This window comes from Pogoniulus pusillus, chromosome 19 (genome assembly GCF_015220805.1).
Source record: "Pogoniulus pusillus isolate bPogPus1 chromosome 19, bPogPus1.pri, whole genome shotgun sequence".
Taxonomy (NCBI): domain Eukaryota; kingdom Metazoa; phylum Chordata; class Aves; order Piciformes; family Lybiidae; genus Pogoniulus; species Pogoniulus pusillus.
Window position 1 is genome coordinate 22,333,762 of NC_087282.1, and position 25,512 is coordinate 22,359,273.

At 48.7% G+C, this 25,512-nt stretch overlaps 1 protein-coding gene across 2 annotated transcripts in view; it reads right to left on the reverse strand.

Moving 5' to 3' along the window:
• Window positions 1-25,512, reverse strand: part of LOC135184092 (gamma-aminobutyric acid receptor subunit beta-4) — an 83,555-nt gene that overhangs the window by 53,540 nt on the left and 4,503 nt on the right. For both annotated transcript variants that reach the window (XM_064159607.1, XM_064159606.1), the window contains exon 2: window positions 25,160-25,248. In XM_064159607.1, the coding sequence (XP_064015677.1) occupies window positions 25,160-25,248 (89 nt within the window). The remainder of the gene's footprint in view (window positions 1-25,159; window positions 25,249-25,512) is intronic.

The following is a 25,512-nucleotide window of genomic DNA, read 5'->3' on the forward strand; positions in this document are numbered from 1 at the left end:
TCTATCTGTCTAGACACTTGTGCTGTGTTCATCACCATGGTATCTGAGTGCCTGAGGTCATGCAGTGACTCAGTGTCAGAGCTGTGGATGAGATCCAGACCTCCCAACTCCCAGCTCCAAGATGAACAGTGGACCAGCCATGCTGCTCCCCGTCAGCCTGGGCTCCCATGCACACTCAGCAGTGTTCCTCTTGGCCTCTCTGGCTAGTGTCAAGGCCTCTACACCACATGTATCACAGCAAGTGAGGGGCTCCACTGCCCATTTGCAAGCCTTGGAGCATGTGCTTATTAACCCACAGGCAAAAGCATGTGATTGTCATGCAAGCCCTTCAAAGATGAAGGTGTGCATTTACTGCCTTTACTGGACCTGCTCTTAGCTTGATCACAGGGAAGTCGTTTCACCTTTGCCATCTCTGTTGTGCCACACCTCAAGTAGTGTCCAGTTCTAGGCCACTCAATTCAAGAGAGATGTTGAGGTGCTGGAAGGTGTCCAGAGAAGGGCAACAAAGCTGGTGAGGGGCCTGGAACACAAACCCTATGAGGAGAGGCTGAGGGAGCTGGGGGTGTGCAGCCTGCAGAAGAGGAGGCTCAGGGGTGACCTCATTGCTGTCTACAGCTACCTGAAGGGACATTGTAGCCAGGTGGGGGTTGGGCTCTTCTCCCAGGCACCCAGCAATAGAACAAGGGGACACAGTCTCAAGTTGTGCCGGGGTAGGTCTAGGCTGGATGTTAGGAGGAAGTTGTTGGCAGAGAGAGTGATTGGCATTGGAATGGGCTGCCCAGGGAGGTGGTGCAGGCACCGTCCCTGGAGGTGTTCAAGAAAAGCCTGGATGAGGCACTTGGTGCCATGGTCTGGTTGATAGGGCTGGGTGCTAGGTTGGACTGGATGATCTTGGAGGTCTCTTCCAACCTGGTTGATTCTATGATTCTATGACTGTCTCACAGACTTCTCAGGACAGGGATGCAAGAGGATGTACAGAGCCAACAGAAAAAGCATGCCCTGCCTCTGAGTTCAGCCCAGAGGAAAACTAGAGCGGCTGGTGTTCAACATTTGGTCTGTAAGCAGTACACAAAATAAACAAAGGACATCGATTCTGCCAATGTTAATAGCTCCAGGCAAGAGGGATACAAAAGTAGGGTATTTAAAAATACAGGATAACTTCATCTCTACATTTGCTCCAAAAGGCAGAACTCTTCATTTGTGGATCTGAGACAAGGCAAAAGAACCAAACCTACTAAAGGTCCAAGCTTCTCTCTGTGTTTTGCCAATGGGTTCAAAAGCCTAGACCTTCCCCTTAAAGAAAGTCTTATGCCTAGAGAAGGCTTGCAGGCAAGGTCATGAGTGAGGGCATGTGAGAAATTCTGCCCCTTTCACCAGTGAATGGCACCCCCACACGTCCTTGTTTCTCACCACTACTGGAGAAGTCACCAACATTTTGTCCCAGAAGTAGTCTGACGCCTGTGAAAAATGTACTTGGGAAGTTGGGAGGGAAGCAAACAAAAGAGTTATAATAAAACCTGTCCTCTTTTTTTGGTGAGTGATACTTGTCAAGCAAAAAAAACAGTCGAGGTAGAGAACAAGTTGTGCTAATGTGCAATGTTTTCCCAGCAACTAGTTATTCTTTCACATTTTGTTTTATAATCCCTAAAAGCCTCAGAATCCAGAGCCATGTTGCTGCAGAAGGAATTCCTATGGCATGACTGCAGAGGAAAGGTCATGTTTCCAAACCTGTGTCTGCCTGCACCACAGCCAGAGGATATCTCCTGCAGATCTCAGCCTGGTACCTCAGCAAAGACAGCAGCACAAAATTCAGTGTAAGAGGTCTCCAAACACCAAATGCTTACTTGGGCAACCGCCCTGTACTAAGGTCCAAGCTGCCCTCTTTTCATTCTTGAGAATTAGACTACCTCAAGCTTGGGTTCCTTGGCCATCAGATCTCCAACTACAATACAGACACAGCCAAATTACAGCCACAACCAGTGGGCAGATAAACAGAGCCACATCACTCTGAAGAACTACAGCCAATGCTTCAAGGACTCTGGTTCATGCATTTCTGACCATGTAAACTTGGCAATGCTGGAAAGCTAAGGGAGAGGCATCAACCTCAAACCTACCCTTTAGCCTAACCTACAGGAACAAAGACACTAGTGGGGATCTTGTGGGGGTTGCACAGCCCACATCTTTCATGGAAACAGACTGGAGTTTCTTTAAACCACCAGCATCAAAAAGTCCCCTGGACAATCTTCTTCTGCATTTCATTGCACTGAAGGCATTTCCTAAGCATCCAAACTAAACCTTCTCTGCAGTGTAAATGTAGTTTAGTCTCATCATTCTCCCCCAGTGATAGTGAAAGAACAAATCAATCATCCTTCCTTAACAACAACTTTTATGTACTGAGAAACCATGACATCCCTCTCCCTCCCCCATCAATACTGTCTTGCCTAGATTAAATGCACCTGATTTCTTCAACCTCTCCTCAGAGGTCATGTTTTCTAAAGCTCTGACAATTAGTGCTGCTCTCTTCTGGCCTTTTGCCAATTGGTCTACATCTCTATTTTAAAGCATAGTATCCAGAAAGCAGCCACCAAAGGAAAGAAGACATCTTCCTGCTACGGAGAAGAGAAATAAAGCAACCTCCTGTGCACAGCGTTCTCATGAAACCACAGCAGCCTCTCCAACCCCACTGCACCCATCCTGGGAGCTGCTCACTTTGTGTAGGAGGTTAGAGATGTAAAAGGGGCAGAGTAGCTCTTGCTATTAGAGTGCATCACACATGCATGAAGAGGGAGTACAGCACTGTCTCTTTTGAATAAGAGCAAAGATTATTCAAGACAGTTTTGTGCATGAGCCCCAGCGCTCCCTGGTTGCATCCTGCCTCTGGCATCACCAGTCTCTGAGATCCCTGCAGCAGCAGGAAAGCTGCTTTAAGGTCTTCTGCTGAGTAAACAAAGTCAATCAGAGAAAATTAGAAGCTTCAATCACTAAATCTACACATAAAGCAGGTCTGTGCCTTAACCTTCAGTGGTAAATACCCAAAGGCATGTCTCCATGTAAAACTCCGCTCCTTATGCTCAACTCTTCAGAAGCTAAAGAAACAGAATCATAGAATGGCTCAGGTTGGAAGAGACCTCAGAGATCATCTACTCCAACCTCCCTTCCATGGGCAGGGACACCTCTCAGTTAGAGTTGGCTGCTCAAGGCCTCATCCAACCTGGCCTTCAACAGCCCCAGGGAGGAGGCAGCCACAACCTCCCTGGGCAACCTATTCCAGAGTCTCACCACCCTTGTACTGAAGAACTTCTTCCTAAGATCCAGTATAAACCTACTCTCCCTCTGCTTCAAACCATCCCCCCTTGTCCTGTCTCTAGACACCCTTATGAAAAGTTCCTCTGCAGCCTTCCTATAGGATCCTTTCAGGTATTGGGATGCAGCTCTAAGGTCCTCCTGGAGATTTTTCTTCTGCAGGCTGAACAGCCCCAGCTCCCTCAGCCTATCCTCACAGCAGAGGTGCTCCAGTCCTTGGCTCATCTTTGTGGCCCTCCTCTGGACTCCAAGGACAGTAGTGGGACCAGAGGCAAGTCCCAGACAAGGTTGCCCGGCACTGACTGGCAGAAATGTGTCTATAAATGCAGGGCAAAACAGGCAGCCATGAGGAGGGCAAGGTTTGCTGATATATGTAGCTACAGGACTGCAGAATCTTGCTTGCATATTCACCAAACACTGAGAGATACTCTCAGGCTTGCCAAAGGCATGACGAGCACACAGACTAATTTCACTCCCAGGACTTTTGCCTTCAGTCTTATTCCCATTTTCCTGAATAAGGGAGAAGTGTTCAGTACCTACTTGCTCTTTCTGCAGAAAATTGTTTGCCTCTGCTTTGTTCACAGCACTGAACCTCAGGGCACCCTGGCTTTGTGTTTACAGCTTAAAACCATGGTTCACGTCACTGCTGTGCGCAGGGCTGGGTTGGTTATACAAGGGCTGACAGACATGGTTAGTTAGGAGGCCAGAGCTCCCAGGTAACCAGAGGTGCAGAAGGCAACACGTTCAGCACGAGGCTTCTCACTAGCCCAGAGGATGCTGCCTGGATGTAACCATGCAATCTTTTGAGAAATCCCACCCTGCCCCTCCCATAACAGCTACCTTTGAATAATTTCCAGCTGATGGACCTGAGTCATAGGGGGTTTTAAACCCATCCAAAAGATAACTTGGATTAGGGGACTGGAAGGCATGGTTTAGGAGGAGAGGCTGAGAGACTTGGGACTTTTTAGTCTGGAAAAGAGAAGATTTAGAAGGGATTTGATAAATGTTTATAAGTATCCCCAGGAGGAGGGGGACAGGCTCTGCTCACTTGCTCCCTGGGATAGGACAAGGAGCAATGGGTGTAAATTGCAGCAAAAGAGGTTCCACCTCAACACAAGGGGGAACTTCTTTACTGTAAGGGTCCCAGAGCACTGGAGTAGGCTTCCCAGAGAGGTTGTGGAGTCTCCTTCTATGGAGATTTTCAAGGCCTGTCTGGATGTGTTCCTCTGTGATCTGTGTTAGATAGGATTGTCCTGCTCTGGCAGGGGGGTTGGACTTAATGATCTCCTTGGGTCCCTCCCAACCCCTAACATCCTGTGATCCTGTGAACTTAGAGGACAGTCTGCTGTTACAAAACTCTCAGGTTCACTATACCTACACCTCTGGACAAGGAGGATGGAAATACTCCTGGGTTTTCACTGTACTGAAGGATTGTAAGGAGTCCATAGATTGCTGTTTGCATAACAGATGAGCTCACAGATCTCAGGATTGAGGCTCTGCTACAATGGTTAATGGATGAATGTCTAAAAGATGCCATCCTGTCAGACTGCACTAAGAAGTTTCCCAATTTTCATTTTCCTATTCCTTTTCTCTTATTTTTTTTTTAGGCTGGATATAGCACCAGGCACAAATTCAGTGAGTGTTAGCATTGCTTGAAGAGCAAGAAAAGTTGACCACATATCATGAAAGCAGAAATGTTTTGGGAACAGCCTTCATCCAGTATCTCTTATTTGCCATGACACATATGTGTCTAGTTCTGGGCTCCTCAATTCAAGAGAGATACAGAGATACTGGAACATGACCAGAGAAAGGTGATGAAGCTGGTGAGGGGCCTGGAGCACAGCCCTGTGAGGAGAGGCTGAGGGAGCTGGGGGTGTGCAGCCTGCAGAAGAGGAGCCCAGAACTGGTGACCTCATTGCTGTCTACAACTACCTGAAGGGAGGTTGTAGCCAGGTGAGGTTGGTATCTTCTGCCAAGCAACCAGCAACACAACAAGGGGACACAGCCTCAAGTTGTGCCAGGGGAGGTCCAGCATGGATGTTAGGAGGGAGTTCTTGCCAGAAAGAGTGATTGGCATTGGAATGGGCTGCACAGGGAGGTGGTGGAGTCACTGTCCCTGGAGGTGTTCAGGAAAAGCCTGGATGAGGCACTCAGTGCCATGGTCTGGTTGACTGGCTAGGGATGGGTGCTAGGTTGGACTGGGTGATCTTGGAGGTCTCTTTCAGCTTGGTTGATTCTATGATTCTATGTAAGTACAGAGTTCAACAGGGTCTCTTAAGAACCTACTTAAACTTTTCCAACAAAATCTAGGTTTAAATAACCATTAAGCATTCTCCAACCCTTTTTCCACTTGTTTGTTTTTTTGTTTGGTGTTTTTCTGTTGTTGTTTACTCATTTCTTCACCTATCCTCCATCTGCATGCATTGCTGGGCACTAAGCTTGCCAGGCTTAGCACAACATTCAGGAACATCAGACACATTCTGAGACTGAAACCAAAGCTCTCCCTCTACTCTCAGCAGCTCATTCCATGACATCTATTGGACTTAAAAGGGCAAAGCAAACCATGACGTGATGCTTTTGTCCACTCTTACACGTTACCAGAAAGAGAGATGTTCTCATGGCAACCTAACAAGTATGACATTGCCTTCTTGTCTGTGTGGAAACTGGAAGTGTGCTGCTGAGGAATCTCCTCTACATGAAGCAAGCATGGTATTTTGGAGTTTAAAGACAGAGACTGGCAATGCCTGCTACTTTCTCATGGATGCACTGTTCTGCAGGGGCAGGATGGGTATCTACCATGACCAATTCTCATGGAGGTTGCAGCTAGTCTCCAAGTAGCTCTTCAGAAAACACTTTCTTCTGCCTGACAGCTTTCCTGCATTTTGCCATAGTTCTTCTGTCTTGGCACCTTTAAAGCTGCTTAACCTGTATGCAGAACAAGATCATGCCTAACCTTGCAAGAGTTTCCATTCATCCATGTCAGACCAGATACAGTCTCAGTCTGTGCAAGGAGGCTAATGAGGATTTCCAGCCTTCACCATTCTGCTCTCCTGGCATCCTGACTTTTCACCTCACCCAGTCAGATGACTGAGTTTGCACTATTCATTTCAGGAGAAATACTTCCCCAGGGAAATGAAAAGTGAGAAACAGTGGCATCAAGGACAGCACAGATTGGATGGAACATCTAAGAGAGGGCACAACCATAGCATAGCTCTTGAGCTCTTTTTGAACAGTTGAATCCTGAATAAAACAAAGGCTTCAGTAGGAGACAGGTTTTCTCCAAGCAAACAATGAGCTGAGTCTTCAGCAAGGAGCCAAGAGACACGACACTTGCAGAGCAGGCAGGACTGACCACTCAAGTACTTCTATCCTGTGATGCTCTTTGCAAACACACATAGGTTAACCTTGATAATGGCAGCCACATTTCCAGCATGTTGTCAAGTGAAGCTGTTCCTGTAGAGCTGAACAGGTACAGAGCATTTTCTCAAGCAAGCTGTGCCTGCTTGTAAGCTAGTGCTGAGAGATCCTTTTGGAGGAACAATGCTTTCCCAGTGCAGATGTAGCACTCATTCTGTGACTATTCTAGGGAAAGCAGAGAAGGAAGCAGTGCAATCTGTGAGGCACAGTGGATTACCTAATCTACCTCATGGGTATTTTTAATGGATTAGTAGGTATTAGAGTGGGATATTGCAAATATCTCATGAAAATTTGGAAGGGAGAGAGAACAATCAACTGGCTGCAAAAACAGTGTAAAGGTTGTCCCAGAGGGATTGAAGGATTACAGAGCAAGCTAAATCAAGGCTGATTTTAAAAGATGTTGGTAGCCAGCTACCCAAGCTGAATAAAAACAAGGTCTCAAATGTCCAGGCTTAAAGACAGAACAGGAGAGTAGACACGAACCCCTGGAACATCTGCACTAGCAGCAGACTGAGTTCAGCAAGGCACCTGGACACAGACACAGAGCTTTCAGCAGCAAGAAAATCACTGCTCAGAATACCATCTGTTCTTGGGAGAGGCCTAGGTCACTGCTCAGGAGACAGAGTTTTAAAGCTGTTTCATTCTTAGCGATGAAGACAGTCTTCCAAAACCTTCTGCAGGTGTATCCCTTGCTTGGCTGATCTACACTCAGTGAGCTTACAGCAAAGTGAGGGGAAAATAAGTTCCCAGGTTTGTCAAACTGCGTATTTGATCCTATCTATAGACACACTCAATTGAATCATCTTACCAGTGGGTCCACCAGTGGGTCCCAAGCTTTTAAAGAGTAACTTTAACAAGAGCAGCAATTTCCAATTACAATTCAACCACTGAAGCAGGCAATGCTCAGCTCACAACCACTTCATGTTGCAGGGCAGCTACAGACATCAATTTCTTTGTTGGAAAAGAATGGTTGAAAAAGCAGCTCCAGATCTGACTGTTAGGAGGTGAATGTCCTGATCTCCTGCCACTCTGTGCTGCTAGAGCTGGGGTTGGTTAGCCTGGAGAAGAGAAGGCTCAAGGGAGATCTCATTGCTGTCTACAACTACCTGAAGGGGCATTGTAGCCAGGTGGGGGGTGGCCTCTTCTCCCAGGCAACCAGCAATAGAACAAGGGGACATAGTCTCAAGTTGTGCCAGGGTAGGTATAGGCTGGATATTAGGAAGAAGTTCTTCACAGAGAGAGTGATTGGCATTGGAATGGGCTGCCCAGGGAGGTGGTGCAGGCACCGTCCCTAGGGGTCTTCAAGAAAAGCCTGGATGAGGCACTTAGTGCCATGGTCTAGTTGATTGGCTAGGGCTGGGTGCTAGGTTGGACTGGATGATCTTGGAGGTCTCTTCCAACCTGGTTGATTCTATGATTCTATGATTCTATGAATGGAGGTTGTAGCCAGGAAGGGGTTGGTCTCTTCTTCCAGGCACCCCATGGCACAACAAGAGGACACAGCCTCAAGCTGTACCAGGACAGGTTTATAATGGACATTAGGAAGAAATTATTCACAGAAAGAGTGATTGGCATTGGAATGGGCTGCCTGGGGAGGTGGTGGAGTCACCATCCCTGGAGGTGTTTAAAAGGAGGCTGGATGAGTGCCATGGTTTACTTAATTGAAGGGTTAGGTGATAGGTTGGACTTGATGATCCTAGAGGTCTTTTCCAACCTGGTTAATTCTGTGATTTTGTGATTGGTCACTTGCCCTCCCCCTCCAGGGACAAGTCTCCCTGTATTCTCCAGAGCACCCACACAGACCAGCTCCATTCTTTGCAGTCTGCAGGGCACACACTTTGTGATTTGCTTTTACTTCCCTCTCTGCAGAGCCTGGCTCTATGAATCACTGCACTTTCTTGATAACACTGAGCTGACCCTGGAAAAAGCAGAGATGCTGAGCATCCCAGATCCCTTCAGCTCCTACTTTCCATTAAGACTAGTAGCAGAAGATCAACAGGGCTCCTCAAGTGAGTGCATATTGCACATCAGCACAAGCCAGGCATTCTTCCCTGGCAGCTCATTGAAGCATCAGACCCACACCAATCAGCCACCTCCACCTTTCTTCAGCTGAATTCCCTCCTGTCTCTTGTCAGGATCCTGGCAGGCAAATTCATTCCTCCTGTGAGCCCTGATGGTGTAGTCGTGGAACACAGTTCTGCCCACCTGCCAGGGAAGCTGTGGGAGACTGGGGAGTAGTCCATCCCTTTTACTTTTGCTCAGCCTCCCAGAGCTCATGTTTGCTAAATCTCCTGACAGCCAGACTGGTCATTTATTTGCTCTCTCAGAGCCACCACTCCCCCAGCTCAGGCAGGCTCAGAAGTCTTCGGCACCCTGCTGCTCCTCATTTCCTAGCCTGCAGTCTGCTTTTTAACAGGGAAGATCTTCTGAGATGTTTGCAGAAAACAGAGTGTTTCAAGCCTCATAGGTAAATGTGCAAAAGGGAGTGGGGCATTTAGCCATGTACCTACAGCTTTCCACCACAGAACACTCACCTCAAGCCTCAGACAGGCAGATTCCCCCTCCTGCCCAATCTCCAGCTTAGTCTCAGACCAGATCCACTCCCAGGACTCCCTCACAGCCTGGGAAACACTGCTCACAACCTCAAATGCCAGATTCCTGCACAGAGTCCTCTCATAGAATCAACCAGGTTGGAAGAGACCTCCAAGCTCATCCAGGCCAACCTAGCACCCAGCCCTATCCAATCAACTAGACCATGGCACTAAGTGCCTCAGCCAGGCTTTGCTTGAACACCTCCAGGGACAGCAACTCCACCACCTCCCTGGGCAGCCCATTCCAATGCCAATCACTCTCTCTGGCAAGAACTTCCTCCTAATATCCAGCCTAGACCTACCCTGGCACAACTTGAGACTGTGTCCCCTTGTTCTGTTGCTGGTTGCCTGGGAGAAGAGGCCACCCCCCACCTGGCTACAGTGTCCCTTAGGGCTATATGTCTAATACTGGGACCCCCCCACAGCACCATGATGCTCTTCGCAGCAGCCCAGGAGGTAGGAACACAGAAAACTACCTGAGAAGCAGCACCACCTACCCACAGCCAAACAGCCTCCAGTGGCAAAGGTTATGCTTATGTGGGATAGCCCAGTCCAGCAGCTGCTGGGGATTGACACAGAATCTAACCACCTGGCTCCTTCCCTCCACAGGACCTTCCAGTCCCAAGATGTGGCCATGGAGCAGTTTTCTCTGCATGCCAGCTGGCAGCTGTGGCAGTTTCTCCCGTGTTTCCCGTGGGTTTGTCTCACTTCTCACGTGCCCACACAAAAGTTCTGACCCAGCTTTTCAGTGCAGGGCTTTTCTGGCACGTCACCAGCAAACTCCTGCTGTGTGAAGGAGCCTTTCTCTCACATGCACTGGAAATATTATCCCCCAGACAACTGCAAACCTGGCCTGTACTTGAGTATGTGACCTGTCTGGGAAAACATTCCTACACTTCACCAAATCCTGAGCTGTCTGATCCCCTTAGCTGAAAATGAGCCAAACCAAATGAATTCAAATGGGTTAACACAAGCTTCTCCATTCAGATCAAATCCATTGCTCTGTCTTGGAAAGGATAACAAAATATCAGGACTTGTCATTTTTACCAAAGTGACACCAAGAAGGTGTTTTCCTCTTGTTTTCCATGAGTTAGCCACACCTCCTTATCACTCATGTCTTTAAAGGGTAACAAAGCATTTACCTTCTGGATTGAATCCAGCTGGAGATGCAGAGCATGTAGGGGAAAAAGAAAGGAGAGCTGTCCAGGTGAGGACATGCTAAACTAGCACAAATATGGAACCAGGACTGGGACCTGCAGGAGTAACAGGGGACAGCCCTGCCATGACCCCCTTGCCACATCTCCAGGGGATGATTTTTTGATCCTAGAATCATAGAATCAGCCAGGTTGGAAGAGAACTCTGAGATCACCCAGTCCAACCTAGCACCCAGCCCTAGCCAGCCAACCAGACCATGGCACTAAGTGCCTCATCCAGGCTTTGCTTGAACACCTCCAGGGACAGCGACTCCACCACCTCCCTGGGCAGCCCATTCCAATGCCAATCACTCTCTCTGCCAACAACTTCCTCCTAACATCCAGCCTAGACCTACCCCTGCACAACTTGAGGCTGTGTCCCCTTGTTCTGTTGCTGGGTGCCTGGGAGAAGAGGCCACCCCCACCTGGCTACAGCCTCCCTTCAGGCAGCTGTAGACAGCAATGAGGTCACCCCTGAGCCTCCTCTTCTCCAGGCTGCACACCCCCAGCTCCCTCAGCCTCTCCTCATAGGGTTTGTGTTCCAGGCCCCTTCCCAGCTTTGTCACCCTTCTCTGGACACCTTCCAGCACCTCAACATCTCTCTTGAATTGAGGGTCCCAGAATTTGACACAGGACTCAAGGTGTGGCCTGACTAATGTTGAGTACAGGGGAAGAATAACCTCCCTTGTCCTGCTGGCCACACTTCCTGATGCAGGCCAGGATGCCATTGGCTCTCTTGGCTACCTGGGCACCTTCAGCTACTAACTACCAGCACCCCCAGGTCCCTTTCTTCCTGGCTGCTTTCCAGCCACTCAGTCCCCAGCCTGTAGCACTGCTTGGGGTTGTTGTGGCCAAAGTGCAGAACCCTGCACTTGGCCTTGTTAAATCTCATCCCGTTGGCCTCTGCCCACCCATCCAGCCTGGCCAGGTCCCTCTGCAGGGCTCTCCCATCCCCCAAAACAGTGTAAAGTCAGTGGCTGCAGTCTCCAAGGGAGACTCTGTCAAGTCCTTTGTGGATATATATCTCTTTCCTGGTGACCATGTTATCTTTCTGGATAGAGTCTGCTCTTAGGGCTTTTGTTAATTTGACTTCAGATGCCTCCCCTTACAGCCCACCTGGACCTTCCCTTACCTTAATATGGGCACATGACCCTTTGGGGCAGCTCAGAAACAGAGCTTTGAGGTCACACTTTGTCCAGGGCTTATGCTCAGTGACAGTCAGGACAATTTACAGTGCAAATATTGAAAACAAGAGGAGTGAGTCAGGCCTGAAAATATCATGGCATTGACATTAAAATCATGAGTCTGAGTTAGAAATCATGGGAAACAAAGTACACACACAAACAAGCCTCCCTCCTTCCAAATGGCATTATATGTTTTCATCTCCTAGTTTCTGAGACTCTTGGATGTGCCTTATTCAGATTGTTCTGCTTTATCCTGACAGCCTCAATCCAGAGAAAATCTTACACATTTCAGTGGCCAAGAAATGAAAGAATTTTGTAGAGGAAGAGTTTAAATTGGGATTAAGAATTAAGTTGGCATTTCAGTTGGAATTGAGAATTAAATTGGTGGCACCTGCACTGGTGTTTCCATCATTTCACAGTATCACAGTATCACCAAGGTTGGAAGAGACCTCATAGATCATCAAGTCCAACCCTTTACCACAGAGCTCAAGGCTAGACCATGGCACCAAGTGCCACGTCCAATCCTGCCTTGAACAGCTGTGTTCAATGTGCAAAGCTGTCCTGGGAATTCAGTAGGATGGAAGCTACCAGCTTACCTTTTACCCCAGCACCTCTTTTGGAGAGGTAGAATTGAGTGTCATTTGTTCACTGCTTTCACTCAGGATGCATGGATGAAAAGCAGAGCTTTTGCATGGATATTCATCTCCACCAATTCATGAACATAATAATCACATATTATTTTCTTGAGTACTCATCTCTTTCTCTCTCTAGCTTCAAATACTAGCAAGGACCTGTTTGTGCAATAGGGAAGAAAAACATGCAAGGGAGCTTGTGATGAATGTTCTATTTTTGCTATGAAAGGAGGATAAGAAGAAAACTCAGCTCATATCCTACCCTCTCCCTCACTTCCCAAAATTTCCTACCAAGCTGATGCCCCTCCCCAGAGCCTGGCAGACAGATTTTCCTGCAGACCTCCTCCCCAGCTGCAGGAGCTTTACTTCTTGAGGTGACAATGTCTCACTAGTGACCTCCCAACCATAACATGGGTGACCTTTCCTGGTGTACCAGCCTCTGATGTTACACCAAGAGCTCTGCCACTTGTAATGTGCAGATCCCTTCTTCATGCATTCCCTTTGAACTCCTCAGAGGGTGCCTTGAATCTGGCTTTTCCCATGGCAGAAGTTTCCCCTAATCTGGGAGAGTAATTTGCTGTGGTCTCACTAACACAGAGCTCCTTAAGAAAGAAGCCTGTGGGTAGACTGTCTTGCTGTGTCCACTGTAAGAGAAGAGCAAGGAAAACACCAGGAAGCTCCCTGGTAGCTGAGGAGATTTCTTAATAAGAATTCCCTGGTCAGAAAACCCATCTGGGTTCTGCAGCACACCTGCTGTTGCAGCCTGTGGAAGAGGAAGGGGCAGTTGGGTGCTCTCATTTCTCAGCTAAGTGCTGAGCCTTGGTTCCAAATGCAAGCAGAGGATGACAAACTGTCATAGGAAGAAACTGAAGCATACTGCTTCTGGTTCATGTTCTTGGTAGGGGCTGGTCTGCACAGTAGAGAAAAGCCTCCCCAGTTTTTGGTAGCTGAAATCATAGAATCATAGAATCATAGAATCATAGAATCAGCCAGGTTGGAAGAGACCTCCAAGATCATCCAGTCCAACCTAGCACCCAGCCCTAACCAATCAACTAGACCATGGCACAAAGTGCCTCATCCAGTCTTTTCTTGAAGACCCCCAGGGACGGTGCCTCCACCACCTCCCTGTGCAGCCCATTCCAATGCCAATCACTCTCTCTGTGAAGAACTTCTTCCTAATATCCAGCCTATACCTACCCTGGCACAGGCTGGATATAATGACCCTGCAAACTCAGTGAGTGGAGTCTCACAATGGGATGTGGGAGTCTCTGGTGCCTCTTCTGACTGAGAGCCCATGGTGAGATCAGTTCAAGAAGCACATGAAGGGTGAAGGCAGGAACTAGGGCAATAGCCAGGACATCCTTTCCCACTTTTTCTACTACATGACACTGTCATACAGAGGGAATATATCAACTGCACATACACTTGTAGAAAATATTCAGCCAGTGATCAAACGTTCAAAACATCAGGTTTTCTGAAGAGGATGGTGAGGAATGCCCTCCTGCTCCACACACCAGGACAGGAATGATTTATGAACAGCATTAATGCCCACTGCATGTCAGAGTCTTTCCTACGGCTGTACCCCTTCCATTTCTCTGCAGTAAGAAGTGGGCTCAGCTGCCTGTTCCCTGTGGGTATTCCACAGGCTACCACAGTCAGAGGAAAAGATATGATTTGGTGACCAACAGCCAAACAAAGCACTGAAGGTGCTCAGGTCTGTCACCATGAATAAAGAGCAGTAGCAGAAAGCAGAAACTCTCAGTGCAATGCCTCACAGAGCCATGAGTTTTCTATGTCATCCCCACCAAGCTGCCCCATCTCAGTGTCCCTCAGATGCAAAATGGATCTGTTAGTGGCTCATCATCCCACAGGCAACTGGGAAAGATTTGTTAGTCAATGTTTGAGGAGCACAGGAGCCTTGCTGCTATCTGTCATGCAGAGCCCATAATACTACCTGAGAACAAATTATATTTGTGCATAATCAAAATCACATCCAGCTCAGCTCTGACTTGAGAATCCTCTTTGGCTGGTGATGATGTCCAGAGCAGAGAGAGCACAGCTTGATTTCCAGAGCCCAGGTTGAGCTGGCAGAGCTGGCAGGTAGAAATATCTTGTTTTGACTGGTAAACTGAGCAAGTTTGACACTAACACCACTGAAGGAGAATAAATATGGAACAACAAGATACAATTTTTACAGAGACTCTTTTCCAACTCTAACTATACTCAGAGCCATCCTAGACTTGAACTAAGATGTGCTGAGGTCTAGGGAGGGAAATTCAAGCCACAGTAGGTTTGGCTGAAGCTCACTCCTGTCACAAGCACAGACATCTGTAAGTGCACAATTTCCTAACAGCGCAATTCCTGCAGGACTGCAGAGAGTAGGAGAGACAGGAAGGGGAGGGGAAAAGATCAGAGAAGAAAATGAGGTTTTAGCTCTGACACAGAACCAAGGATAAATGCCAAAAGCAGAAGAATAGCCTATAGGAACTGCATAATCAGTGTTCCCCAAACCAGCTTGAAATTCATACCCTGCTCAAAGCAAACAGTGGCACTCCTACAGCCCGGGAGAAAGGGCTGACTGAGAAAAACACTATTTCTTTCCATTTAATGGGAACAGATCAATCCCTGGATCTCCAGAATAGCTGCATTTTAACTACTCTGTTTGTGCTACAAGGCTCCACCATCCAACAGTTCTCTTTTGCGTAGATGCGATGCGAACTCCTTTAATGGGCTTGAGGGAGCTGGGCCTGTTTAGCCTGGAGAAGAGGAGGCTCAGGGGTGATCTTATTACTGTCTACAACTACCTGAAGGGGCATTGTACAGGTGGGGGGTGGCATCTTCTCCCAGGTAACCAGCAATAGAACAAGGGGACACAGTCTCAAGTTGTGCCGGGGTAGGTATAGGCTGGATGTTAGGAAGAAGTTCTTCACAGAGAGAGTGATTGGCATTGGAATGGGCTGCCCAGGGAGGTGGTGGAGTCACCATCCCTGGGGGTCTTCAAAAAAGCCTGGATGAGGCACTTAGTGCCATGGTCTGGTTGAGTGGCTAGGGCTGGGTGCTAGGTTGGACTGGATGATCCTGGAGGTCTCTTCCAACCTGCTTGATTCTATGATTCTATGATTCTAAGATTCTATGTAGTCATTAAGTCATCATTTGTCTTGTCCTTCTTTCTGGTCATGTCTTAACATGAAAGATCAAGATATAAATAGACACTTAACAAACCCCACCAAGGGTTTTCTGCAAGAATGGATCTTGCAGGCTTCCACACCAAATGCTGTCACCACCACTGAAGAACCATCTTGCATCAGCTCAGCCTGGCAGGTTATTTTTTACCTTTTGAACTACACATAGGTGAGAAAAGTGCCATGAACACACAACCTGTCTTTCCTGTAGCAATAATAGGACAATAATAATAATAATAATAATAATAATAATAATAATAGGACAATAATAGGAGAAGGGAGGTTATTCTGCCCCTGTACTCAGCACTGCTCAGGCCACACCTTGAGTCCTGTGTCCAGTTCTGGGACCCTCAATTCAAGAGAGATGTTGAGGTGCTGGAAGGTGTCCAGAGAAGGGCAACAAAGCTGATGAGGGGCCTGGAACACAAACCCTATGAGGAGAGGCTGAGGAAGCTGGGGGTGTGCAGCCTGCAGAAGAGGAGGCTCAGGGCAGAGTTCATTGCTGTCTACAACTACTTGAAGGGACATCATAGCCAGGTGGGGGGTGGCCTCTTCTCCCAGGCAACCAGAAATAGAACAAGGGGACACAGTCTCAAGTTGCACCAGAGGAGGTCTAGGTTGGATGTTAGGAGGAAGTTCTTCACAGAGAGAGTGATTGGCATTGGAATGGGCTGCCCAGGGAGGTGGTGGAGGCACCGTCCCTGGAGGTGTTCAAGCAAAGCCTGGATGAGGCACTTAGTGCCATGGTCTAGTGGACTGGACAGGGCTGGGTGCTAGGTTGGACTGGATGATCTTGGAGGTCTCTTCCAACCTGGTTGATTTTAAGATTCTATGATCTAAAACTACAGCACATTCCTTGGCTTTTACATGCTGTGCTATGTGGGTTAAAAATATTTTCCTGCCTAACTGGGATATTGAGAGTCTTAAGAAATGAACAATGCAGATATGTAAAGCTGCTCTGGTGAACAGCTCTAGGGCTCTGGGAATATGTTTTGAGTAATCAAAAGGACTTGTACTAATGGGGTTTACACTCTTTTTGCATTTTGCTTTCAGTGGTAGTCCCTTGAAGGCAAGTTTGCTGGCAGAAATAATCTCAGAAATGGCAAGTTGTATCTAGATGTATCTTTTCAAGGGGAAAGATGGGTCCAGGTGAGATGGTAAACACCCTTCACATATACAACAATCTGCTTTTAGTCAGTTAATTAGCAAGTATTGGAATTATTCTACTAAGCAGTGACTTGCATGCATTGTATTTGGCCATTAAAAAAAATATCTATGACTAAGAGAAGAGCCAAAATTCGTGGAATTAATGCTTTGTTAAAATGATGATCTTTCTTTTAGAGAGCTGTCTCAGAGCCTCTCAATAGCCACAGTGCACTGCCATGGACTAGCTCCAGCGGTGCTGGAAAGCAGCTTTGTCAGGGGCCGAATGGAGCTGCAGGGAAAGGCTGCACCAGCCAAGGGGAAAAAGGAAGGAGGGGGGCAACTAGATGCAATCATCTGACGTGGGCCTTGGCACAAACAGGAGAATCAACATCTCCTCTAGCTCCTGTGAAAGCATACTGGCTTAATGGATGACAGCAAGACTTCATGTCCTGCACCAGATAGCAAATCTAGAAATCAGTGCTTGGTACTACCAAGTACAGCCCTAGGGCAGACACACAACTTGCTCAGAAACCTAAGTCCACTTCGACTCTGGCCTGAGGCTCAGGACAACTCATCTGCGTTGCTGTCTTTGCCATGCCCCCCAAAACTCCCTCCACTGCCCTCTCTGAGCTTCCTGATTCTGAAAGAGGGCGATAGGGATCTTGTGGGGGCACAGATGGATGCACAAATGTGTGCAATATACAGCAAGAAGCTTGCAAGCTCTGTCTCACTGGAGGAAGGGACTGGTCTAATATCAAACTATATTATTGCATTCAGAGAGAAAAAAAAAGGCATGAGGAAACAAAGTGGATGAGAGTTAGGTGGAAGGATGACTATTGCTGAATGGATTTTACAGAGGCAGTTCTTAATGAAACAGTCCACAGGATCCTTGTTCGTTCCTTTCCCTTGTTTGACAGAGGATGGATTTGCTCTGAGGATGACACAGGATTATGTACTGGAGGAGAGTGCTGACAGTGGGGTCCCTGCCTGATGTGCTGAAAAAGCTGCTAAGCCATGCAGTGAGCGAGGGGAAGGCCTCCAGGAAAGGAAAGATGTTTGTTTAGCTGAGTCCTGTTCTCCAGGACTGGATGTGTCACAGGGGTTCCTGCATGCTCCTTGCTATTTTTGTGAACTTTGCATGTCCCTCTCTTGGGGCACTGGGACTGAACACTCACAGCTGTGGCTGAAATCAATAGGTGCTGTGCTTCAAATACGCTGTGTGGCGACTGCAATGCTGCCAAGTATTCTGGAAAATCAGGTGTTTTGGCTGGGCCCCCGACAGCAGGGGATGCCTTTGACTCCTCAAGGAGAGGTGTGAAAGTGCTTGTGCTGTACTGGTGTGCCTGACAGCAGCCATAAAAACAACTAATGATGGTTTGCGGGCCGGCCTGAATACAGAGCAGTCAAGGAAAACAAGTCCAGTATGGACTTTGCCTGTTCAGTTCCAGGTTCTGCATCAGCCATGCATCTCAATCTAATCATAGAATCATAGAATCAAGCAGGTTGGAAGAGACCTCCAAGCTCATCCAGTCCAACCTAGCACCCAGCCCTAGCCAGTCAACCAGACCATGGCACTAAGTGCCTCATCCAGGCTTTGCTTGAACACCTCCAGGGACGGTGCCTCCACCACCTCCCTGGGCAGCCCATTCCAATGCCAATCACTCTCTCTGGGAAGAACTTCCTCCTAACATCCAGCCTATACCTACCCTGGCACAACTTGAGACTGTGTCCCCTTGTTCTATTGCTGGTTGCCTGGGAGAAGAGGCCACCCCCCACCTGGCTACAATGTCCCTTCAGGTAGTTGTAGACAGTAATAAGATCACCCCTGAGCCTCCTCTCCTCCAGGCAATCTGGCCCAACCAGTCCTAATCACCTGCCATGACCACCTCAACTAGTCCCCACTGTCATGCTCCCAGTCTGTCCCCATCCTGAATGAAGGGAGTAAGAAAGATCCTCTCCCTGCATAAATGGCATTGCTGGTGTGCTCCGTAGAGGTGTTCAGGAGGAAGCGACTGCTGTACCTTGCCTACTGATGCACCCTCACAAAGGGACCAAATATAGATCTAGGGAGAAACCCCAATTCTGACTTTTCTGCAGTCCTGAATGTCTGACTTTACAGCATCAAAATCCTTTTCACAGCATGTATTTCCTATAAAAAGAGCAAAGCAAAAAAAATAGAAATCCCATCATGTGGCAATGTGTTAACATCCACATATGTCCCAAGAAGGACTGGATCCTTTCATTTCCTGCCACTTCAGTTAATGAAGTAAGACACAACAGCAGGAGGTTGTCATCTTCCTTCTGGATTAGCCCTAGAGAGGATGTGACCCATGGTCTGCAGCCAGAAGTCACATAAATGGGGAGGAAGTGAGGGCTGCACAGCTGCAGCCAGTTTTATTGACCAAGAACATCCTTTTCATAACACCTTTGTTTTTTTTCAGGACTGAAAGTGGGACTACAGGCAGCCCTGCTGGCATATCCACCTTTTCTTTGGCCCCAGGTGACACTGGAGTTTGCAGACTTCTCCAAAGAGCTCCTGCCTCTCCGTCCTCAAATTACTCCTTCCTCCAGCACGATCCATATTCACTCCTCTGCTTTCAACTCCAGAGCTGCTTTTCTGTCCTGAGGGAAGGGAGGGTGATATTTCCAACTGTAGGAAGGGTCTGTGAAATGCATCGTTGAAGGTTAACCCTGTGTCCAGCTTTGACCAATTTTGCCTGTGGACAGTGAAGGAGATGGCCCTGGTAATTGGAGAGCCTTCCTGCTAGGTTTCAAAGCACGCAAAAGAATTGGTTCAAGGCATTTCAGAATGAGGACATAAAGGTGTGCCCTTAATGCCACATCAGAAAGGTAGGGGAAATTTAATCTGGCTACTTAGTTCTTCCCTGAGAGAGTCATTGGACACTGGAATGGGCTGCCCGGGGAGGTGGTGGAGTCGCCGTCCCTGGAGCTGTTCAAGGCAGGATTGGACGTGGCACTTGGTGCCATGGTCTGGCCTTGAGCTCTGTGGTAAAGGGTTGGACTTGATGATCTGTGAGGTCTCTTCCAACCTTGGTGATACTGTGAGACTGTGATACTCTAAGATTTAAATATTTTTGCTGCAGAAGTGGAGGGGGCAGGTGTGCAGCTCCTACTGTCCCCAGGACAGGCAGCTCAGGACCATCACTTGTCTGCCTGCCAGGCTGCCCCACTCCCAGCCTCACAGCCCAGCCCTTCTGAAGCAGCACTGTGATGCAGCATGAGTGCTGTGATGCAGCATGGCCATAAGGATTGTGCCACTGGGTCACCAGCAGGCACCTGCTTGCTACACATGCACCTAGGGCAGCCTTGCTGGAGGTGCTGCCAGCTTCACCCTCCAATTATTTAGGAGAGGCAAAAAAAAACCCCAGCACATCATGCCTCAGTTCATTCTCAGAGATTTCTGAATCCTTTTGCCTACCAGATCTCCCTCCCCTTCTAAAAGCCCAAGTAAGCTTGCTGCTCATGCAAACCACAACTGCTGTGTCTGCACCCTGTATGCAGTGGGATGCAGGGAGACTGTCAGGCAGCCTTAACAATGTGCAATGCTACCAGCATTGGCTATGGAAAAAAACAAATTCCCATTCCTTCCAGTACAGGACTACTAAGAGCAGCTGTTTCCCAGCCACACAGGGCTGATGGGCCAGCGCTTGACCCTCTCTTCGCTTGCTACCGCATTCATGCCAGCCAGAGCAGCCACCCAACCTGCCAGCCTCCCCAGTTTCAGAGCCCTGAACTACTGATGATGCTTTACTGCAACACTTTATGCATCAGCAATCACTTATTTTTACAGTTCTGGGTTTCAAGCGATGCTGTTACGCAGGGAAGGGATGAAGATTTCATCCACACGTCCACTGAATTGGAAGAGGAAGCCTTTGAAGAAGAAGGCTAGGGGCAGGCTGGGTCTCTCAAAAGGTACAAGTGTGATGGAGCAGAGAGGGACTGAGGGCAGGAGAGGCAGGGGAGAGATCAAGGGAAGCCAAGTTACTGCAGCTAACAGAAGGAGTTGTGTGAAAGGAGGGAGGTGAGACTGGGTAAGGGTGACAAGAGCTGGGTCCATGCTGCAGGGCAGATGAGCATCCATCGAGTGCTGATTCCCTTAGGGAAGTTTAATTTAAAAGTGGGGCAGGGAAGGTGGCTGGATCCACAGGCACGAAAACATGGGATTTACTGTGTAATTCTGAGGATTTCCCAGTCATTCCTTTTTCACTAAGCATTTTCAGACACTGTGCATGCCACCCGGGAATCCTGCACTCTAGGTAGGCTGGGGGCAAGGACCATAGAATGCTCTTACTTTGCTTTTGGCTAATAAGATCTGTAAATGATGTTGGGAGATCATAGAAGGATCCTCTTCCTATCCACTCCTGAGAAGCAGAGCCATATGCCTGAAACTCTTGTAAAGTTTTGGGCTGGAAATGCTGCACCAAGAGAGAGGAGCTGAGTCACTGAGCTCACCGGGATCCTCCTGCCATTCCTTCATTGCCTTCTCTACCCTGGGGCAATACAATCTTCTCTTTTTTTCTTTCTATTTTTCTCCTATGGAACTAATTCTTCTGAAAGTGAGTGCCTAAGAGCACTTGAAAGAACCAGGATGCCGCTCTGAAACCTCCCTCTCTCCCTTACACCTGCTGTGCAATGATTCCCAGACCTGATCTGCAGCATCCCCTGCTCATCCAGTCTTAAACAGCATCCTGCCTGCCTTGCTGTGGTGTAATTATTGTGCTTGCAATATATCCACTGAACACTGTCTCCATCTCCCAGGCCAGGACCAGCTGGATGACATTCACCCACAATCTGGTCTCCCTGTGAGGTGTACTCCCCTGTTCCCCAAGAGCTGAGCAGGCTGCCCAGCATACCCTGCCAAAAGACCTCACTCTGCACCGTTGCTGATCTTGCAGTACTAGGACAGATCTCCCTCTTCAGCAGATCAAGAGACCTGGCTGTATCTTCCTCCTATCCTGCAAATCTCTCCTCCAAGACTGTTGCAGATGCCCACCACAGTTCTGACCAAACCCCTTAGACCTGCTTTGCAGTGATGCCCCTGTCCTTTCAGTCCCAGGCCATCTCTTTGCCCAGCCCTTGAAAGGTGGGCTTTGTGGTCCCTCCGTGTCCTAGCCTGCCACTGTCCCATATCTCTCCAGCGTGGTGTGCTGTACTAAGGCTTGATGGGACTGTGGATGAGAAGCAAGAGGAGACTGTCCAGGGGTCCCCAGGCTGGAAGGCTTTATTGCCTGTGCCCCAGGCATTGCTGTGCCTGCTGGCTTTTCAACACCGGCCCTTCAACTTAGCCTCGCCTGGTGCTTGCCCCCCTCAGAGCACTCCACTGAGCCCAGACAGCTTTCTGGAGAAGTTGCTCTCAGATTTTTCTATCACCTCCACGTGGCCTCAACTTCCCCCTTCTCCCCTGTGTCCCTTCATTCAGCCCAGCTCCTCACGTCATACTCAGTGCCACAGCACTACCCCTGAGAGCCAACCTGCTCATTGGCCTAATGGGTTTCCAAGGGGGTGGGGGAGAAGGGAGGAGAGCAAGGAGCTGATGCTTCTCAGCCACTCAGCTTGGCCCAGAGCTAACGAGGCATCTCAAAATTAAAAAGTGAACTGCAATCCCCAGCAGGCCTGTCCTCCTTTTGGCATTAGTCAGAGTTCTCTTTCTCTCTCTCAAAAAAAAAAAGGAGGGCTGGGGAGCCAGGAGTTACATCTGGAGCTGTTGAAGAGCCACATCCCAGGGATGGTGGAGGTGCTGGAACGAGGAGGGCAGCCTGGGGCTGCTGTGCTGTGGAAGCACTGGCTCTCTTAGAAAGCTTGTGAGGTGCAAGATCTGCCTTGCCGTGGCGAGGAGCCCAAGGAGCACACGGGAACAGGCTCATCCAAAGGTCCCCAGCTCCCTCCTGCTCTGTGGGGAGCGACTGTGGGTGCATGGAGGAGGCCTTCCAAGATAAGGATTTGGTACCCTGCCCACAAGGCTGAGCAGGTGAGGATAGTGCAGGGCTGACTGCCACTAGGCACTGGTCTGGGGGCAGGATGGCAAGAAGGAAACAACACTCCTGTAGGAGGAAGATGGGGACAGTAAGCAGGGAAAGAGCAGAGAAGGAAGGGAAGCCAGCCTAGTTTTTGCATTTGTGGGCTGCATTTCTCATGTGGGAACCTCTCTGGGAAGGACATTTCTCTGCCTTCATCTCTGGAGTGCTCAGCACCAGCTGCTCTGACCTTACTGCCCCCAGTATCCTCATCCTTCAGCTGCAGAGGGCTTGTAGAGGTGCTCTCTAGAGCAGCCTTCCTGGCTCACAGGTAAATGACTGGTAACTGCTTTGCTCCATTCTCCTCCACTTTCCATGGAGGTAGCTAGCTACCTGTCCAGTCAAACCCCTCTCTCACTGCTGGGCCAGCTCTGAAGACAGTCCCAAGCTGTTCCTCTGGGACACACAGCTCCAAGCAGGATGTCTCACCCCTCTGAGATGCTGTCTTGGTCATTTACAGCTCATCCTTACTGGTCTTCCCATAGAGAGAGCCCTGGGTTTGTAATCCTAGTGGTTGGCAGATTTCAGATTCATCTCTCAGCCCACCCTTCCCTCACCTGTAAGTGCTGCAGAGGCAGTTTTGTCCAAATTAGCTTATTCTTAGGGACAGGGGACGACACACACACTGAGAAAGAGGGAATCTCTGCACACTGAGCACCAAGGGCATGGTCATTGGTGCAACCAGCCAGGCCTATGCACTCCTGAGCAAAAGGAAGGACAAGAAAGAATGAAAGGCAGCAGTGAGGTAACTGCAGATAAGAAGGTTAGCATCACCTTCCTACTTCTCTGCTCGTGTGAGTGAAAATGCAGTTTGCACTTTGGGAATTCAGAGTAAAATCAGATAAAACACAATGGTTGCCCAAACCCATCCACTCTACAGTCAGGAAGGATAGTGCCTGCCAAGCCCAGCCTGTGTACAGACTATGAAATGGACCTGGGATGTTGGACCTTTGCTGCACCTCTTTGCTCTGTGTCCCTGAGGTGCCAGATCACCCACAGATTTACTGTACCAGAATCATCTTAGTGCTTTACAAGATGATTTTCTTGTACTTATTACATCCTCTGCAACATTTCCCCTTGTAAAGTGTGACTGCATTCCTGTGATTTGGACTGGTGAACTAGTGGGGACATTTCTTCTCTTTTAGACAGAGCCTTTAAATCAAATCCAGGAGAGCAAAGGGGAAAGAAAGGGAACCTCTCTTTCCTAGGACAGCACTACAAGCTCCTCCAAAGCAGTTCCTCATTGAGCTAAATTGAACTTCCAGTTGCTCCTAAAAGCCATGGAGGGACGAGCATCTGCCTCACCCAACAGCCCTCCCTGAGGTTTCAGCAGCACTCACAGTGTTGAGGGCAATGAGGATGGTGTGCGTGGGGAGAGAAGGTAGGCTTTGCTGAAGGTTAATGGAGGTGAGAGGATGCAGGGAAAATTAAGGCTTCAGGAAGAGACAGATTTGTTCATAGGGTCATGGGAAGCTGGAATACACCAGAGTGGCTTCAAAACATGGTGAAAACATTGGGGGTATTCTTCTACCCCTAGCTTCAGGGAGCTTTGGAAGAAAACTCACAGCTTGTAGCAACATGGAATTGCCTTTGGCATCTCTCCCCCTCGAGAGCACAAGCATGAATTTTCTTCCCAGCATTTATCTGGAGAAGGATATCTCAATGTGGTTCTTGTCCTCCTGAAGGCTGAAGAACCTCCAGTCCCACATGTCTCTTCATGAGGAGGAAATACCATTGCCCAGAAAAGACTGAAAACAGCCAAGCTTGGCAGGCTGAAGCCAGAAGTCCTCTAAATCCTCCTCCCTGTGAAGTCAGCTCTGGTTCTCCATTACCTGATTCACTTCAACAAATGGACCTCAACTGTACCCTGGAATTAACCAGTACCCAAGGATTACATCATATTTTATCACCACCCAGACAACCAAGAGAAAGCCCTTCTCATTCTCCTTTCTGATCACAGGACATAAGAATTGCAGACCCTTGTATCTACTGAATAGCAGCCAGGCCACCAGCTCCACAGGGAATATTTTATCCCATATTGCTGTCGAGGGAGCAGCCTGGCAAAGCAACAGCCTTGCTGATGGTCACCGCTACCCTCTGTATGGAAAAGAGCTAAAATATCTGACCCTGGGAAGTGGAGGAGGGATGACTTGTGGTGGAGGAAAGTTTGGAGCAGAGGGAAAGGAGAGTGTCACCAGAAGTACCAGCAAAATGTTCCCAGATACATCACACCATGGACAACCTGCAGCAATGGGTGGCAGCAGGGAGGAGAGGAACCAGTGAGAGAAGGAGGGAGTTCAGGAGGCGAGAAAGAAACATGAGAGAGAAGACAAAAAGGAACTGAGGGCTGGTAAGGGTAGGACAAGTCAGAGGGGAGTGCTTCGCAAGGTCAGTGCAAGCTGCAAGCGGCCAAGCCAGCAGTACAGATGCGCAATGGCCTCCATACTCTGCTCCCCGCCACCAGTCGTCACCATACCTCCAAAGTCAGGCCTGAGGCGGACATCGTAGCCCTTCAGCAGTTTGTCCACAATCTCTTTCACCACAGAAATATTCCCAGTGGATGGGCTGTAAGACAAAATAAGAGAGTTCTCCATCATCCCGTGTGCCACTGGCAGTGTGAGCAGAGGCCCCGACCAGGGAGCGGTTCTGCAGCGTTCCGCACACTGCACAGCACCAAAGTGCCTCTGTGTACTGCAGACACCCCAGCCCTGGGTAGAGCCTCCCCAGTCCTTTCTCCCTCATGCTTTCTGCTCCTGGCACAGCACTCAACTCCTGACCTGCACACAAGCCCCGCAGGTATGCCAGGGGTCCTAAGCTGTCTTGGGAGGT